Source organism: Chlamydotis macqueenii, chromosome 1, assembly GCF_036417535.1.
Source record: "Chlamydotis macqueenii isolate bChlMac1 chromosome 1, bChlMac1.mat, whole genome shotgun sequence".
Taxonomy (NCBI): Eukaryota; Metazoa; Chordata; class Aves; order Otidiformes; family Otididae; genus Chlamydotis; species Chlamydotis macqueenii.
In genome coordinates this window covers 78,828,515-78,845,374 of record NC_141556.1, presented here as the reverse complement: position 1 = coordinate 78,845,374, position 16,860 = coordinate 78,828,515, and the positions used below count along the sequence as shown (strand labels likewise).

Here is a 16,860-nt window from a genome sequence, read left to right as displayed (position 1 = left end):
CAGAGAGTTAACTGTGCCCCCCCTCCCTTTCTTCACCCCCCTTCCCCTATCTCATTCATGCCACATTCCACAGTGGCAGGGTCCAACAACAATATAGGAGGGTACCCAAAATGAAGAGGCAGGGCCTTCCATTCTTCTGCCTCTCTTGAATTAATTAACTGGAAATGAGTTTTGTCAATGTTTTGGAAAGGCAGAGGGGTGAAAAGAAACTGCTAGAATTAATCACAGTGAGAAACTACCTCTTCAGCAGTCTGCCAGAGTTCAGAAAACCCATGAGAAGTGCAAAATAAAAGGAAAGTGGGCTGACTTACCATCCAAAGGAACAAATAAAATTCAAACAAACACCCGAGTCTCCAAAACAGAGACATGCCCCAGTGCAAAGGAATGTAGCATCTGTTGCCACAACAGCTTCAGCTTTGTTTTTAATATACTTGTCATGAGGACTGAAAGGTAACAAGGTAGAAAAGACAATTTACTAATAATTTAAATACACAGAAGGCATGCTGTGTTTAATTCACTAAATATTTATGTACATCCAATGTTCCACTGATCCTTATGTAAGTACAGATGCTTAAGCACTATGATTGAAAACAAGTAACCTACTTTGTTTAGCCCTGACTCAGCACAGATCTTTTAAACAGAGAAGGCAGATTGCAAAGCAGTTATTTCTTTGTTGAGTTTTTAATGATAGTTATCTCCAGGTTCAGCAACGGAAATTATAACAACTCAATATCGCACGCATGATATCCTTCTACTAACGAAACAAGAAAGTAATGAAATTTCAATCATCTGAAAAGAAGGATCTTTTTTTTCCCTAGGTTAATTTCCCTAGGTATTATAGAAAACCTCTAAGTGTCCTTTTGTTTACAATAGCAAGGCAGAAGTATCATTTGGTAGTTTTTCTGAGAATGAGTGTAACACTTCCAGCAGACTGGAACTAAAGCTGAAGAAATCTTGATTGCCTGAGCAGGGAAAAATATTTTAGATGAGAAATGTTCTTTCAATGATTTGACTGTTCTTATTTTTTTTTTGTTCATCAGGGCTTTTTCCTGACAGATCTCAGAATTAACTTGTCATCTTGTTTCTCTATCTCTAAACCCATACTCTCAAGGGCGGAATTGTCTGCCAGCCCCTTCTCCTCCATCTGCGCAATAAGCTCCTGGTTTCTCTCATTTTGTTCAGTGAGATTTCGGATAGCATATACCGCCCACTGGTTCACAACTGTTGGACAAAGTTAAGGGTCATTTCTTCATTTAAGGATTAAACAATGCTTATTTTAATATACTACTGCATTCCCCCCCCCCGCCCCCCAAATACAGAAAAACAGTAGAAATCAAGGGTTTGAAAAAGTAAGACATTTACAGGCTAAGACTCTGAACCTGCAAATACTTGTATATGAGGTAATTTAAGTTTAAATGAAGTATATCCATTAACTTCAGGCAAGTTTACTAGGTTTGAATTAAAAAAAACAAAACAACAAAAAAACCCCCCAGAACATAAAGGAACTGCAGGAATTAAAAGGACACATTGTTTTAAATCAAAATTACAGTTAATTGAAGTGTTCCAATGATCTTCCTAGTGAGATAAAAAAAAAAAAAAAAGTCACTGTGTTTATGATCTGAACACATCAACACTACACTTTCAAGAACTGGCAAACAGAATCGGCTGTAAATCAGGTATAAGAAAAGTAGATAACTATTATTTTCACTGTACAAGTTGAAGACATGTAGAAAAGAGAGAAGCACATCTTACCCAGGTTAACAACTGAAAACAGCACAAAATGTCAGAGACACTGGAGACACTTAAAAATACTCAACTTCTAACGTTACCTAAACTCAATTCTTTGTGCCTGGGTGCTTTTACAAATTTGCCAACAGAACAGGCACTAAGATCACCAGCAGGTAGCTCCTGCTCATGTTTAAATGGGCACAAGCTGCAACTCATTCACCTTCTAAGGTGGTCCCTTGAGGCCAGGACTGAGGCACACTTCAGGGCCGCAGACAAAGGATTTAAATTCCCAGGATTATCAGTCAGGCATCTTCCAAGTGAACTACAGTGTTTATTTTATGAAGTGTCAGAGATGTTAGTCCCAATTCTGCAGCTGAAAAGCTATATTATGATACAATCTTTCCCAAGTTACCCATATAGGAGGCAAGCCATTCTGAATCACACAAAAGTGGTTTGCCTGCAGGGCACCAATTATTTACTACATGTAGCTTCACATCCAGTAGAAGAATATGCATAATTTACTCATCTCCTTGACGTCTTTTGGGTTGGACAGTGTCTAAGCAGAGAGATAAGACAGTGTTCTTATGCCAGGGGGTAACTGGAGGGCAAAACTACTCAGTTGTGGAAGATGGGAACTTCAGACAAAGCAATAAAATAGAGGAACTGGACTTTCTTACGCAGTCTATCATGATAGCATTTGGAAAACCAAGTACCAGTGCTTGCACATTCTTACAGTAGCAGCCTTGCCGTTTTCTCAGCGCACCATGCACTAACTGTTGTGCTTACCTTGCTGCCACCTCCAACTACCCCCTTAGGCTTATACTCGTTCAGCAAAGGCAGTCTCTCATGCTGGGCTGTTGGATGCACCAGGCAATGTGGATGAGCAGCAGCATGTAGCAGGAGCAGCTTTTTTTAATATAAGATCTGGTCCTGTCTTCACAAGCTTACATTCTAAAAGATGGGAAGTGATAAATCGAGAATACAGGAGACTAGGAAAAAAAGCTTGAGCCATGTCTAACCATGGTACTACTCAGATGCCAGAAGAGAATAGAGAAAGGACTGAAATAAAAAGCACTATGAATCCTCAACAGAGAATGAAGGCTTTAAATGAAGAGTAGCTTGGATAAACATCACAGGAAACATACATGCTAGGGAACAATCTTGCACTGGCATGCAGTGTAACAGTCACTTGCCTTTTAATAGCAGTTTATATTTATTTTCACATTCAAGCAGCCCAGAAATTAAAATTAAAAATGGCAAAGCAGTAACAACTACAGGGCTTTTTTTCTGAGAGTATTTTTCAGACTTTGTCAGATAATATGCTGCACACCTCCTTCATCAAAAAAATTCTGGCCAAAGGCTGGATCCAGGTAGGGTAATAACAGAGGAGAGAAATTAAGAAAATAACATAACTATGTATCACATCAAAGTCTTAGTGGTGAATAGTACAGAGACTATCAATGTATTCTCTTCTGTCAGTGCATCACCACTACAGTTAAGTGAAAAGACAAGTGCCAAGTTACGTAAACTGAATTATTTTCACTGAGGATTACATTTAAATATATAAACCAACAATAAAATAACAAAGAAATAAAATCCTATATGAGCAGAATCTCAATAATCAGCTCCAATGGTGAGAATAAATTTCAGAATAATAAAGTATGCAAGCTGATGAACGCAGATGAACAAATGCTGATACCTAACAGATCTTCCGACGTCTGATTTCGGGCATTTTTGTGAGTGCCAAAAAGTAACAAGCAGTTCTCCCAAAAGACTGTGAGAAACATGCTAAAAGCCCTCCCTGGCTCTGCTCCTGGGATGAGAAGCAGACCTCTCTTGTTGTATTTCTAAAATACAGCTCTGCGTAAAATACAGCACTTGCATAAAACAATACCTCCTAAAAAAAAAAAGTTATCTTCAAAGAGTGACAGTTCTCAATCACGCAAAGTGCCACAGAGAGAAAAAGTACTCTCACTTTTTTTTTCCTGTATTAGTCTTGGGAATAATCCCGTTACCATCATCTTTATGTCTTTCAGCATAAAATCACTGCTAAACCCCACAGCAAATGATGTTTTCCTATTATCATATCCATTCATGCTTACATAATATCTAAGACATCCCCATTATCTTATGAACTCTATCATCATTATGGCATTTATCTTTGACTACTGTAGCTGAAACTGCAAAATGGTTTCAATAACGTTTTCACTCACTCAAAAACTCTTTTCTGGATGTAGGTTTTCCATTGTAAATTCAGTCATGAATATGCATTATTTCCCTTGTTCGCATGCTGTGTGAGGCTAAGACCTTTGGATGGCTGTGTGCAGACCTAGACAGACTTAAGTGTCAGCAGAGATTAAAGCTAGTCCCTAGCTAATATTCACATTACCCTCTTGCTCCTCTCCAAAGACAGAGACTTAGAGAGAAAATTAAACATATTCTAGAGTCTCTAATCCTACCAACACTTTAAGCACTTTATTGTACGCTCAGCTTTAGAAAGAGAGCTTCTAAAGTTTCCATAGTTACTACAAATAAGAGCATGAGCCTGTTTGTTGTGAAACTGCATAAAGGAAAATAAATGCAGCACACACAGTAGATCTGATTGTGTAGACTTGTCTAGATTTTTCCAAGAGGACATATTGCACTCTCAAATTAATTAATATTATAGACAAGGAAGTTAAGATTACAATATCTCTGTCACAGTGCAGAAAGCACACAAAAGGAAGAAAAACTTCCATTTCATTTCGCAGGAGATTCATTACTAGACTACTTGTGTTTAGGAAACGAAAGTCAACATTTTTATGCATTTATAGCAACACTTTTTCAAAATCCATCAGTACTGTATGCTATAGGATTCCTATGTTATTTTGACTTATAAGAACAATAACAAAACTGAATCAACTGGCTCTGTGTTCCATACTTGTAACATATACAGCAATTTAAAATTGATCATCTAAACTACTCTGGGTTGTAACTTCAATTGTCAGAGAGGGGGGCATACAGGGAGAAAGGAAGAGAGGTGGAGAAAATATGCTAGCAATCTGCCCTAGAGGATGAAAAATTTTACTATCTGGAATCAGCATAAACCATGAAAATCTATGCCACTAAATCCTGTGGAAATTTTGCCACTGACTGCAAAGGGAACTTTTCACAATTCTATTGTTTCTTTTTGTATGGATTCTGCTACACGAGGTTGCTAGAGTCAATGCTAGCAACAGCTCAGTGACTGTTTTATACATTTAACGGTGTGTAAAAATACAGCCACATACTGTCAGGAGTCACTAACCAATATCTTACTGTGATGCACTACTGGAGAGGAGGACTTACAAACCACTTCCCAAATAGAGTATTGCAGCTTTTCATTCTCATATCAGAAGGTCCAATTTGGATTAAATGTTATTGGCAAGTCTATTGCAGCCATCAGGACCCCTATGAATTGTTCTATAAAACAATTCAGTTTCTGTGGATGAAAGACAGTAGATAAAATTATTAATAAGGTTTGAATCTAATGAGGCAGATATACAGCAATGCGTAAGTCATCTTGAAAGTATGTAGCTTAAAAAAGGCAAGTAGTACATTTTAAAAGTTAAGTATTATCATTAACTAATACAGGACACTGAAGTGTGGTGACAAGGAAAAGAAAACATGTACATTTGTTTTCTTAAATCCCCTTTATAGTTATTAATACTAAGGATTTTCTAAATATAACATCCTTGGTGGATGGTTTGATTTATTATATAACATAGATACCTTTTTTTTTTTTACTTCCCAGTTAATTTCCTGCACCACAGTTGATTTTCAGTAATTAAACGACTACTTAGGAAATCTTCCTCAAGAGTCATTTGGCCCAATGAGGAAAAGAGGATATTCTTTGCCCAATTCCATTACCTCATTTAAATCAGATTTTTTAATACTTAAGTATTAACTAAATTTGTATCAAATACAGGAAGAGATATAAAACCTTATCAAGAATGACAGCTCACTTGGGTTGGAACCATAGTCAAACAGGCTGTTCATGCAACAGCTAAAGCCACCCAACTTCTCTAAGAGCTTTTCTGGAACAGGGTCTATAAGGCTAGAAACCAGAGATAATGAAAATACAGTTCTTGTTAAATACATTTCTTTCTGGCTATCAGCAAGTAATCCTATTATCACTAAAACTTCAGTAGCGAATGAAATACTAGAACTTCTGTAGAATGAAATACTAAAGCGTCATGATAGAAGAATCACTTCCACTTACAGACCTGACTGGACCATACTGAAAAGACATAAACGATTTCCCTTCAAGTCTATCAGCCCTTTTAAGTACTTTTCTTTCACAGCTACTTAAAGATAATTCTTCTCACCATTAAGAGAGTTCTCCAGACAGCTACCGCAACTGTTAAGCACAGTTTGGATCAATATGCTGTGACTGACCACACGTAGTAGACAGTCAAGATTCTGGTCCCTCATGGTGAGCCAAACTGCTTACAAAGCTCTCCAAGTTTCTTCCTGTTGGGGGTTTTAGTAGTTTTCTCAAATCCTAGAAGCTGTATAAGCTGATAGCAATTCCTTATACCTCCTTTACCTTTTTTATGTAAGTTTTACTTGTGCTTAAGACATTACCAAAAAAGTAATCACAGAAAGTGTAAAGAACTAAAGGTTTTATCTTAATTTATTTCTTTACTTTAAAGAAGCTAGTTCATATTTTTAGAATTAATGCTTCGGACTCTATTTATACCTGACATTAAGTTATCAGCATCAGAAAACTTCAGGAATTCAGACTATACAAACCTAAAATTCTCTGTCTAGAAGTTACAATAAAAATGTCCACAATATTTAGTTTGCCTGTATTTTTATTTATTCCATAGCAGTTATTAATCACCTACGACTGCAGTCACCACATTCCGGGTTTAAAAGCTAGAAACACGCAGTGCTGCATCAGCTGGGAATGCCCTTCCTTCCATCCCTTGCTTGACCTGGCTCTTGCAGAGCAGACACAGCACAACCCTTCTAACCTAGAAGCCTCCAAGGTGGAAAGGCACCACTGGATAGCGGAAGAGGCATTTTATTCCTCATCACACCTTTTAGAGGTAAGATTTGTAACACCGAGGAACCTAAAGCACAGGTTCATTTCTGCTACAGATAACTCTCACCTGGTCCAAGAGATCGATCAGTAGGAGGGTTGGACCATCCACCACCAAACAAGCTTCGATATCCACCACAACGTGGCAGCAAAGCTTCACTGGACATGCATGAAATAAGACGTCTGCAGCCAGCCCTTTCCTCCTGCTTTTTACTGGGACAGGAAGACCCAGGTAGGCTGCTGATGCTTACTGCAAGCACTCCCCATAAAAATTTGCTTGCACAAAATGTTCCGATAAAGACAGAAAGCATATTCCCAAAAACCTGAACTTGGGTTTGCAACTTGTATTCCACTCTGTAGAAGAACATTGCTTTGCCGGAGAAAGATCTCAAATTATATAATCTCAGAACAGACAAAGGGGCAAAATTACTCAGTTTAAAGTAATCAAAATAGTTTCAATAATAAGGCAACATTCTCTGCAATTCACAGCCTACAGAAATTAGGAAACACAGATAGCAGAAAATAATTGTACATTAAATATTTTTTCCCAGTATCCAAGTCTTTACTAACCTCCCACACTAGTAGTTAGCTCTTCCTTTAGCAGACGAACACCATCCTTCTAGCTACCTGTATTTATACCAGTATCTGTATGTTCTACCCATCATCTGTAATAATGAATCCATTTCTTAATGGATTCTTAATTTCTTAATCCCTGTGGGATACAGGTTTATTTAAAATGGGACTGTTATCTTCTGTATAATCAACAGACAGGCATGTTGTATCTCATGTATAACTTTCAGTGAAAGTTCACCCATTTAAACTTCTACGGCCAACAAATATACCTTAAGACCAGAACAGAAAAGCATACCTCTTTTGCCCAACACGTCAGCACAGAACACACACAACCACAGGTCAGTCACTCATGAAATCAAGTCTGTCAGTTCTGCTTCATGTATAAGGTATTTTCACACCTTTTCATAGAATCACAGAATAGACTGGGTTGGAAAGGACCTTTAAAGGCCATCTAGTCCAATCCCCCTGCAAGAAGCAGGGTCATCTCCAACCAGATCAGGTTGCTCAGAGCCCCATCCAGCCTGGCCTTGAATGCTTCCAGGGATGGGGCATCAACCACCTCTCTGGGCAACCTGTTCCAGTGTTCCAATATCCTCATTGTAAAAAAAAAAATTCCTTATATCTAATCTAAATCTACCTCCCTCTATTTTAAAACCATTACTCCTTGTCCTATTGCAACAGGCCCCACTAAAGGGTTTGTCTCTATCTTTCTCATAAACCCCCTTTAGGTACTGGAAGATCGCTATAAGGTTTCCACGTAGCCTTCTCTTCTCCAGACTGAACAGCCCCAGCTCTCTCAGCCTGTCCTCATAGGAGAGATGCTCCAGCCCTCTGATCATGTTTGTGGTCCTCCTCTGCACTCGTTCCAACAGGTCTATGTCCTCCTTACACTGGGGGCTCCAGAGCCGGATTCAGGGCTGCAGATGGGGTCTCACGAGAGTGGAATAGAGGGGGAGAATCACCTCTCGACTGAATGTATTCTATGATTCCATGAGGTCCATTTTAGTTCCAAGGCTTGACTGCTTTTAACTACATACTCACTTCTGTGACGTCCAGCTAAACGGTACTCAATGTTCATTAAAGTGTTGTTTACTGCTTCAGCAATTTGGGTTACTAAGACATTTCTTACCTAGAGCACCATGGGGACTCTTCTCCCCAAATCACTAGTATTTCTAGGTTAACAGATTCACAAGACATCATTGAACAGTATTATATACCCAGATTGCTGTTAGTCTTTAATAGACTGCCAGCTAAACAACACTTAATCCATATTTTATGTGCCTCCTCTCATGCTCTGTGGGACTTAAAGGCACAATGCCAGCACACCTTAGTATACTATGAAATTAAACACAAAATTTTGGTCAAGTATTCCACAGCTACAAAAGTCATAGTACGTGTTCAGCTATATCAGGCTATTTTTATTATAATGTCCCTCATGCCAAAACTTACAGAATGTTAAAAAAAAAATTAAGCCATAACCTCTAGCTTGTTTTACTTTTTCCTATACTCAGACTTGTAATACTAGCTTAAAACCATGAATATGACACATTCATTCTTGCTGCTCAGCCTGCCAATGTTTTTTTTTAAATTATGACTTACATTTTTAATAGAAACCCATAATCTATGAGTAACTATAAATCATCTGGTTTTAAAACAGAAAGAATCACACTCTTGATCAATCTTAAGCTAATGCTCCACAGTTACAATATTCTGTTCTCACTGTCTCTTCTATTACACTAATCCCACTTCAAGACATCATGACAACTAAATCTGTTTGTTATCTATAAGAGGTACCAGTGAGTTAGCAGGTTGTTACATTAAAAAGAAAAAGCTTCAATTGCTGTTACCTAACTGTTAAAAATGTCTTAGCTTATCTTCTTTTCCCAAGTCCAGGAAAAAAATGCAAAATTCCATTAAGGTGAAACTCATGGATCAAATTATTATTAAAATCTACTGCAAACACTGAGATATAAAGCACTAAAGCACAGGGGGATGGTAATTGTGTTCACAAACTGATTAAATATCAGGCAGACTGTAGTAATTTTAAATTTCCTTGGACATGTAAAGAAAAAAGATCTACGTACACACAGAAATAAACTCGTGCATTTATATGTATACGTGTAGAAATAGCTAGCTTTTCTAAAACACTTTAAGATGGAGATTATAGAAGTCAAATAAAACTGTCAAAAATTTGGCACTAGACTAAAAAAATCCAACCTAGTTAATACCCGAGATGTGGTCAATCTAATTATAATTTATCACTCTACAGTAGATGACAAGATAAGCTGACTCACAATTTGGACAGAAGCTCTTTTTCTATTTATAATCTCTAGAGATTAATCTTTTTATATAGATTCAACAAGGATCTGTATGCCAGCTTATCCTTCAGCATTGTACTTGAGTTTCAGGGTCTCTGAATAACTTATGTGGCATAACTCCCACCCCTGCCATTCTTGCTAATTTCAAATGTCACTTTATGACAAATAATCAAAACAATGAAGGTAAATAAAACTCCTGTTCCAGTCTCACAGATACCAGATGATGTCCAGTGTGTAACCAAAAACAACAACAGTTAAATAAATGGGTGTTTTGAAAGACGCAACTAAATTATAACCAGCTAAAGTTTTTCTCCCATGTTTTGCAAAACAGCTATTAGCCGTAATTATATCTACTACAATTTCAGGAAATGGTTGCATCTCCTTGAAGAAATCTCAGGACACCAAGAGACAAGAACAAATCAACAAGGTCAGTGGAATGGATGCCAAATACATCCTTAGTGAGAAAGGAATGGTTAGATTTTTGGAAATAATTTCAGAAATAGAAAGAACAAAGTCTAAGCAAAGGTCTGGGGAAGTGAGGGAAAACAATTTAAGTATCAGGAGGAGTGATATAGGACAATGCATTTGCCAGCCAAAGTTACAGATTGTTTTAATAACAGTGACCAAAAATTGGAAAACAGAAAAATGTCAGAATAAAGATATTATGCAAAGCATTGGCCATACGACATCCGAATATTCTTTGGAGGCATGCAAGAAACAATGTCAAGAAGACAGACTGAAATATGGTAAGGCGGTTGTAGAAGGCATTCCATCCTCAACAATATTTTTGAACCACTCCTAGCTTTATTTAAAAAAAACAAAAACCTTTGGGTCTCGAATTTCTAGTGTTGCGTCTGAGCCCAGAGGGGAATTTTTAAAAGAAAGTCTACAGAAAAATCAAGCAAGCTGTTTGAGCTATAAAAGCAATGAAACATTATATTTTCTCAGTTTCTTTTTCTTTTTGGTGCTCCTGGTAACTAAAGATCCACTTTCTTTCAAGAATTCAAGCCTGTCATGGATTTAAATCCACCAAGAGGATTAGGGCAGAGGACAAATATGACAATATTTGGTTTAGAAACAGAGTTATTAACTTTAATTCCTTACTTCTACATGCATGAGTTGGTGTCTACAGAGATTACTCTTCTCAAGGGATTAGAAATATTATAATGTAACATTTGAAAGAGCCTTCTTGCATTCTGTATACCTCTGTTAAACTTTCTCCAGCTCAAAGAGGGACCCTGTACATCACACATGCTGGCAGTTGTCACTTACAGGAGCTGTTTAGAAACGAGATACTGAAGAACAGACTCCATATTTACATCTCTGTAAATCTGCTTTAGTATTTTATATACTTTCAAGAAAATTAATACTCCCCTCCTTGCCCCCAAACTCTGAATTTCAGTATTTTAATCATCCTGCAGATACACTAAATAAATTGCATCCTGAAATTATGGAATCATCAACCTGAAATATACCATTAGGAATTATTACTTTGTTAAATGTTCAAATACAAAATTTAATGTGCTGATTTCTGAAAGAAAAAAAAAGAGACAGCACTTTCATTTCCCAGAGTGTCTTTTCCTGTGCTTCACACTCCGTTGCTCCTGTGGTCTTAGTCTTTTTAATGTTAATGAGAACTTTGCATTTGATAAGAGAAAATTTGTTCTTGGGGCAACAGTGTGGATTACTGATACAGCTAGTAGATGTAGAACTATCTCACAAGAAAGCTTCACATCTGTGTTTGTATTTTAAAGTAAACACTTTCTTACAACAAACATTTCAGAAGTGCAGTTTTTGAGTCAGAAGTTAAATCTACCAAACACTATGCCTAATCCTGATGCTGTAGGGTTTTTCCTTGGTTCTTCACCTCTAGGTGAGTTCTGTTCCAAAGAGTTTACAACATACAGAAAAGATAAACAATGGATTAAGATATGGAAGCTGTATTATTCCAACTCTTCAGATATGAAGTCAATGTCGAGAGTGATTTAAAATAGGATTAGGTTACACAAATTCCTCATGTACCCTTTTCAACAGGGACCACGCCCCTAGTTCCTCTCCCTTCAGAGTTTTACAATAATCCCACTTTGGAGACTTTACTCAATATTGTACAGAAAAATCCTACTTAGAATGAAATACAGACCTCTTTAGTCCAGTAACACTTCTGGAAGAGCAAGACCGGTTACTTCCAATGCTTCTTTCAAGAGTGTAAAGACACCCTGATGTATAGCGACAGAAACAGGCATTGGTGGACAGACGACCCTCCCAAATAAAACCAAAAACAGTGTTTGGGAATAGCTATGTTTTTCCCCTTTCTTCATGAGAAACAACAAGAAGGTTGAAGACTCTCAGGAATCATTTAGGAACTGGCTCATCACTGCAGCTAAAAAAACCCCAACACAGAGATTCCCTTGTGAGCCACACAGACCCCTGGGCTCCTTTAGGATCTAACAAAATACAGTTACAAAGAATTCACAGTAACTTGCAGCAACAGGATAAGATTTGGTCTGCTGAATAAGGTGAAAGAAATAAGCCCCTCTCAGAGGCTGTTCTTGCTCAGTGAATAACCACACTTGTACCTGTTCCAGTTTCTAGTCTGACCAGTTCATTTGAATATAATTGTAAGACAGAGAAGGAGCTAAGGTTTGTGCATATGCCACAAACCAGAATCCTCCTCTCTCTCTCTGTCCAGGGTTTTCAAGAAGAATTCTCAGCACGTAGGAATTTTTTTCATTCTAGTTCCAGCTATGGTAGGTGGTTGCCACTCAGTTGATATTTCGTGTTGTCTTTGGCACTGGGAACCTAAAGGTTCAGACCAACAAATCTCTTTCTTTACCTGTGCTGACAAGTCCCATTATTCCACTGCCAACCTCAACCACTGCTAGGTCACTACAAGCGTACTATTTAACCTTTTTATTAAAGTCACAGTGACAATCAGTACTGATTTACAGAAAATAAGATTCTAACAGTGCTCTGCGTCCAAGAATAAGGGCTGCTGCAGCAGCAACCTGTGGTAATGCAAAACATTAGCCATCTACCAAAGAATACTTCCGTTCAGCCCAGGTAGACTTCAGATCTACTTGTGCAGTGAGGCCTACTGTAAGAATCTCAAAAGAGTAAGATCAGCAAGCATCCTGAGAAACCAAGAATGTTCAATCTTCAAAACTGCACTTCACTTCTGATTTTCAAGTTTTACCAGTTTAACTAACAGCTACTAATTACATTGTAGTACTTTGGGTGATATGTTTTTTTTTTTTCACCAAAAGAGTAATAAATATTTTTAAGGACAGTCATTAAATTATAAAAAAAAAACGAAAAAAACCCCTGCATCTTTGTGGGTTACTCATGAGCCTAAATGTTAGGAAGGAGCGAAAACCAGACAACTTAGTTACCTTAGTTAAGGTAAACTGTTTTTAACAATAAATAGGTTAGTTTATTTGAAGTCTTTCATAAGTACCTTTTTTGGTAAGATTAGGCTCAATAGTCTTTTGACAAGAATGGGCCGGTCTCCCTCCTTATGTTTGCCTTAAGCAAGTGGAATCTGTGAATGGTCAGAAATGAAGCTGGAAGGAGCAGTAAGAGCTTAGGATGAGGTAAAACATGAGAACAAAAAGAAGGGCTCTTGTCTGATGCTAGAGCCTGTCAGAGATGAGGAAAATGGTGGTTGAGAGAGCAAGATAGAAGGTATTTTGAGTTAGAATACCTTTTCAACCCAAATAACCTGAAAAGCAGGAGTAAATTTTTTACTGGTATTAACCAGATAGGCATCTCCAACCCAGTCTGCTATTCTGTGGCAGGTTTAATTTATTTGTTTTTAAACACAGGTTACATAAGTAAAGTACAACACATCCAACTTTCCAGAAGTAGAATAAGAAACTGAATTTTCAAAACCAAATATTTATCTCATGAAAGAACCTCTCCTTAATCTAAAGGCAAATGAGTCCACTTGCATTCTGAAACACCTTTTTTCTTCTGAATACAGAAGGACAGCTATGATTGGGATGCAGCCAATTCCAGATGGAGGATTTAAAGGGTATAGAACAATTTAAAGTGACATTCAACCTTCTCTTCAGACTCCAAGGTCTACAATGAACTGCATCTCTCTAGTCTCATTCTATTTACCTTTTCCCCTGTGCTAAAAACCTGACAACTAACAGTTGGAAATGTGACATCTTTCATCATTCCTCCATTGAATTTACGTGGAACCACAGAAAATTACAGTAGCTGAAAATTTAAGATACCAATTCAAATAATCTTTGCAAGAGGTACAGAAAATTTATTCTTAACTGTCCATGATCATCTTTATGTCTGTTACTAACAAGGTTGTCCTTTGCTTTTAGTCATGAAATATCCTGAAGGAAAAAGTACTATTTGTTAGTATAAATGTAAAAGATACAAGTCTGCCTGAGATGTAATTAGACAAGATAACAGTTCTCCCAAACTGGGCACTGAAAGACTAATTCACACCCAAAAAGCTAAAGCAATGCAAACATGTCAGCTGAACTTCAGCTAGCAATCTCAAAAGCAATGAACCTCCTGATATTTCTATGCACATTACAGAACTGTTTAGGATCTCAAAGGATGCAATTTTAAGGTAATGACAGGTTTACAAAGGATTTTATTTTAGGATAAGAGCAGACCCATTTCCTCTCTCAGTGTGCTTCCATACACTACAAATAAAAAGATCTATCAAAGGATTTCTCCTCTCAAAGGTAATAAAGAGCTCTTTTAACATCTAACAAGGCAGTCCAGCTTCTCCTGATGAATTGCATACTTTAGGGAATTTTTTTTTTTCCATCCAGACAGGGAAAAAAAAATCCCACCACTTTTACCACAGAAGTTACATTTTTCTTTGGAAAATTTTGTACATGTAATTTGGAGGCAGAACTTAGTTGTTAAAATGTAGAAAATCAGTGTATCTACTCTGTTTTCAACAGAAAACATAGTGACATCTTGACTGCAGAGCCTAGGTGCCTCTGAAATAGATAAAGCTCAAACAAAAATGTGCATCTACAAAGATTTTACTTAGAAATCTAAGAAGTTCTTATATAAAAGGAATCTGGATGAAACTTTTTCCAGTGAGCTTTATCCAAGGAGAAATCTGAGTAACACAGTCTGAAACCACAAAAACAGACACTAGAAACAAGAACATGAAGAGAAGTTTCTGGACATCAGTCCCTTGAAGGAACTCTGGCTGATGAGCTACAGTGAGCTTTCCCTTGCAGCTTTCTACATCATCTTGGCAAACTGCAGCACTACTGAGTGATCCTACTAGAATTTCGACAACTCTCTCAGCACCTAGCTCAAGAGCTGCCTAAACACTTCCTCTTAATTCATCTTCCTTGAAAAGAGACAAAAGATATTCACTCTGGATCACAAAGTTACAACACAGGCAATTTTAAGATGTTTCAGTTTTAAGCAAGTAGGCTTTCAAATCCTAGTAAGAGCGTTGCTCTGGTTTACAAGCATCACAAAATGCATTTGTGCCAGACAGGACTGGGTGCACAGAGGGAAGAGAGAAACTGTCACACCGCTTCAGAGGAATGTTATGCAATGGAGTCAGGCACCTACATGCTACTAAGGACTTGGTTTGTGGTGTCTAGAATTAGCACAATATGCTGCAAATGAGATGAAAGTAGAACAGATAAGAACTGCAAACCCCTCTTCTGCTTCTCTGTCTAAGGTGTGCTGAGAACACAGAAGACGAGGAATGTTAGAGAAAGGAGAGAAGCAGGGGAGCATTAACTTCATGTAGCACAAGAGCACCTGGAATAGCTCTAGGTCATAATGAGAAACAGAGTTGTAGCAGAAGCTGTGCTCCAAAAGCTGATGCAGCAAACAGCAGGCTAGTTCCCCCTTCTGCCCAACGGCTACTTACTTGTTCATATACCTGAAAACTGTACGCTATGGATCAGTGTTGAAAGCTCATATTAAGAGGTGTCATTATGTCTAGTAAGTCTTTAAAAACCAAGTAAGCAAAGTTTTATCTTCTGGTAAGAAGTTTATAGTACAGCCATAAAATGTCAGCCTGTATCAAAAGGTGTAAGAAGTTCCACATTGCCCAAAATGCAGTAAAGGCTCCCACGGTATTTTATTTTCATTTCATACAAGATCGTAAATTACAACTCTACCCTTTGAAGCCCTCAAGCTTTATCCTCTCTTCCTAACAGCTAAAATGAGATATTAATCCTAGAAAGAAATCTCTGGTCTTCTTTCTTTCTCCCTTCTGCTTAGGGAAAGGTAACTTTTCCTGCCCTTCCCACCATCAGACTATGGAAGTCCAACTCTGCTACTTGGTACACCGTCAAGAGACACAGCCAGGTCATCAACTATAGGAATACTGATAAACGTAAAAGCCTTGCATATAAAGCAACAAAGTGAATAACTCAGAAAATATTTAACACTCATTGCTCCCCCACCCATTTTGTTAACGTTTTGCTATCATCTGTCCTCGCATTGTTTCATCCTTTTAAGATCAATTTTTATGTAGATGATGTTCTACAGCACACAGTTATGAAAATATATAACATTTTCACAACTTTTGTTGTTTTTATGATACTTGTCAAAAAGTGAGCTCTTTCTGACAAATTAATTTCAGAAATCTGTTTCATATGTTCAGTATAAGAGAGCTGAGATTACTCTAGACAGGAAAGGCCTTCGATTTCCAGATACAGGTTTTGGAAACTTACAAGGAGCTAATGATTAGATGATAGAAAATAACAGCTCACCCACTGACCACACTAGGAGGATTACTATGCAGTTCTTGAAGAGATGGCTAAGTCTGCTTAACAACTGTTTATCTTCAATATAAAGAAATTTCCCTCAAACAGCAATCTATCTTGGAAAGTCTCTGCTCTTAAATTTCAGGAAAAAAATATCCCAAATATGAAGCACAATGTCATTTATATTAAAATCTCCCCAAAATTTCAGTAATCTGCATCATTAATTCTCTCAATTATACACATTTCCAACAGCTTGCTAGTCTTGTCTCTGTGCTTAGAATAAGTTCTCCAGTAAGATTTAATAAGCGTATAGAATTGATGGAGTACTTATTTCAGTCTACTGAACAGATTTAAGTTGAAGCAAAAGTTCCGAGATCTGATGCAATGACCAAACACAGTCTTAATTCAGATTTCTATCACTGTTAGCTCTCTGAGTTGACATTTGTAAACTAGTAAT

General features: G+C 37.4%; 1 protein-coding gene across 1 annotated transcript in view; it reads right to left on the bottom strand.

Annotated features, from left to right (window-relative positions):
• Positions 1-396: 396 nt before the first annotated feature.
• Positions 397-16,860, bottom strand: part of ATXN10 (ataxin 10) — a 103,237-nt gene continuing 86,773 nt past the window's right edge. The window contains exon 11 of the mRNA XM_086757745.1: positions 397-1,221. Coding sequence (XP_086613871.1) covers positions 1,037-1,221 — 185 coding nt within the window. The 3' untranslated portion in view covers positions 397-1,036. The remainder of the gene's footprint in view (positions 1,222-16,860) is intronic.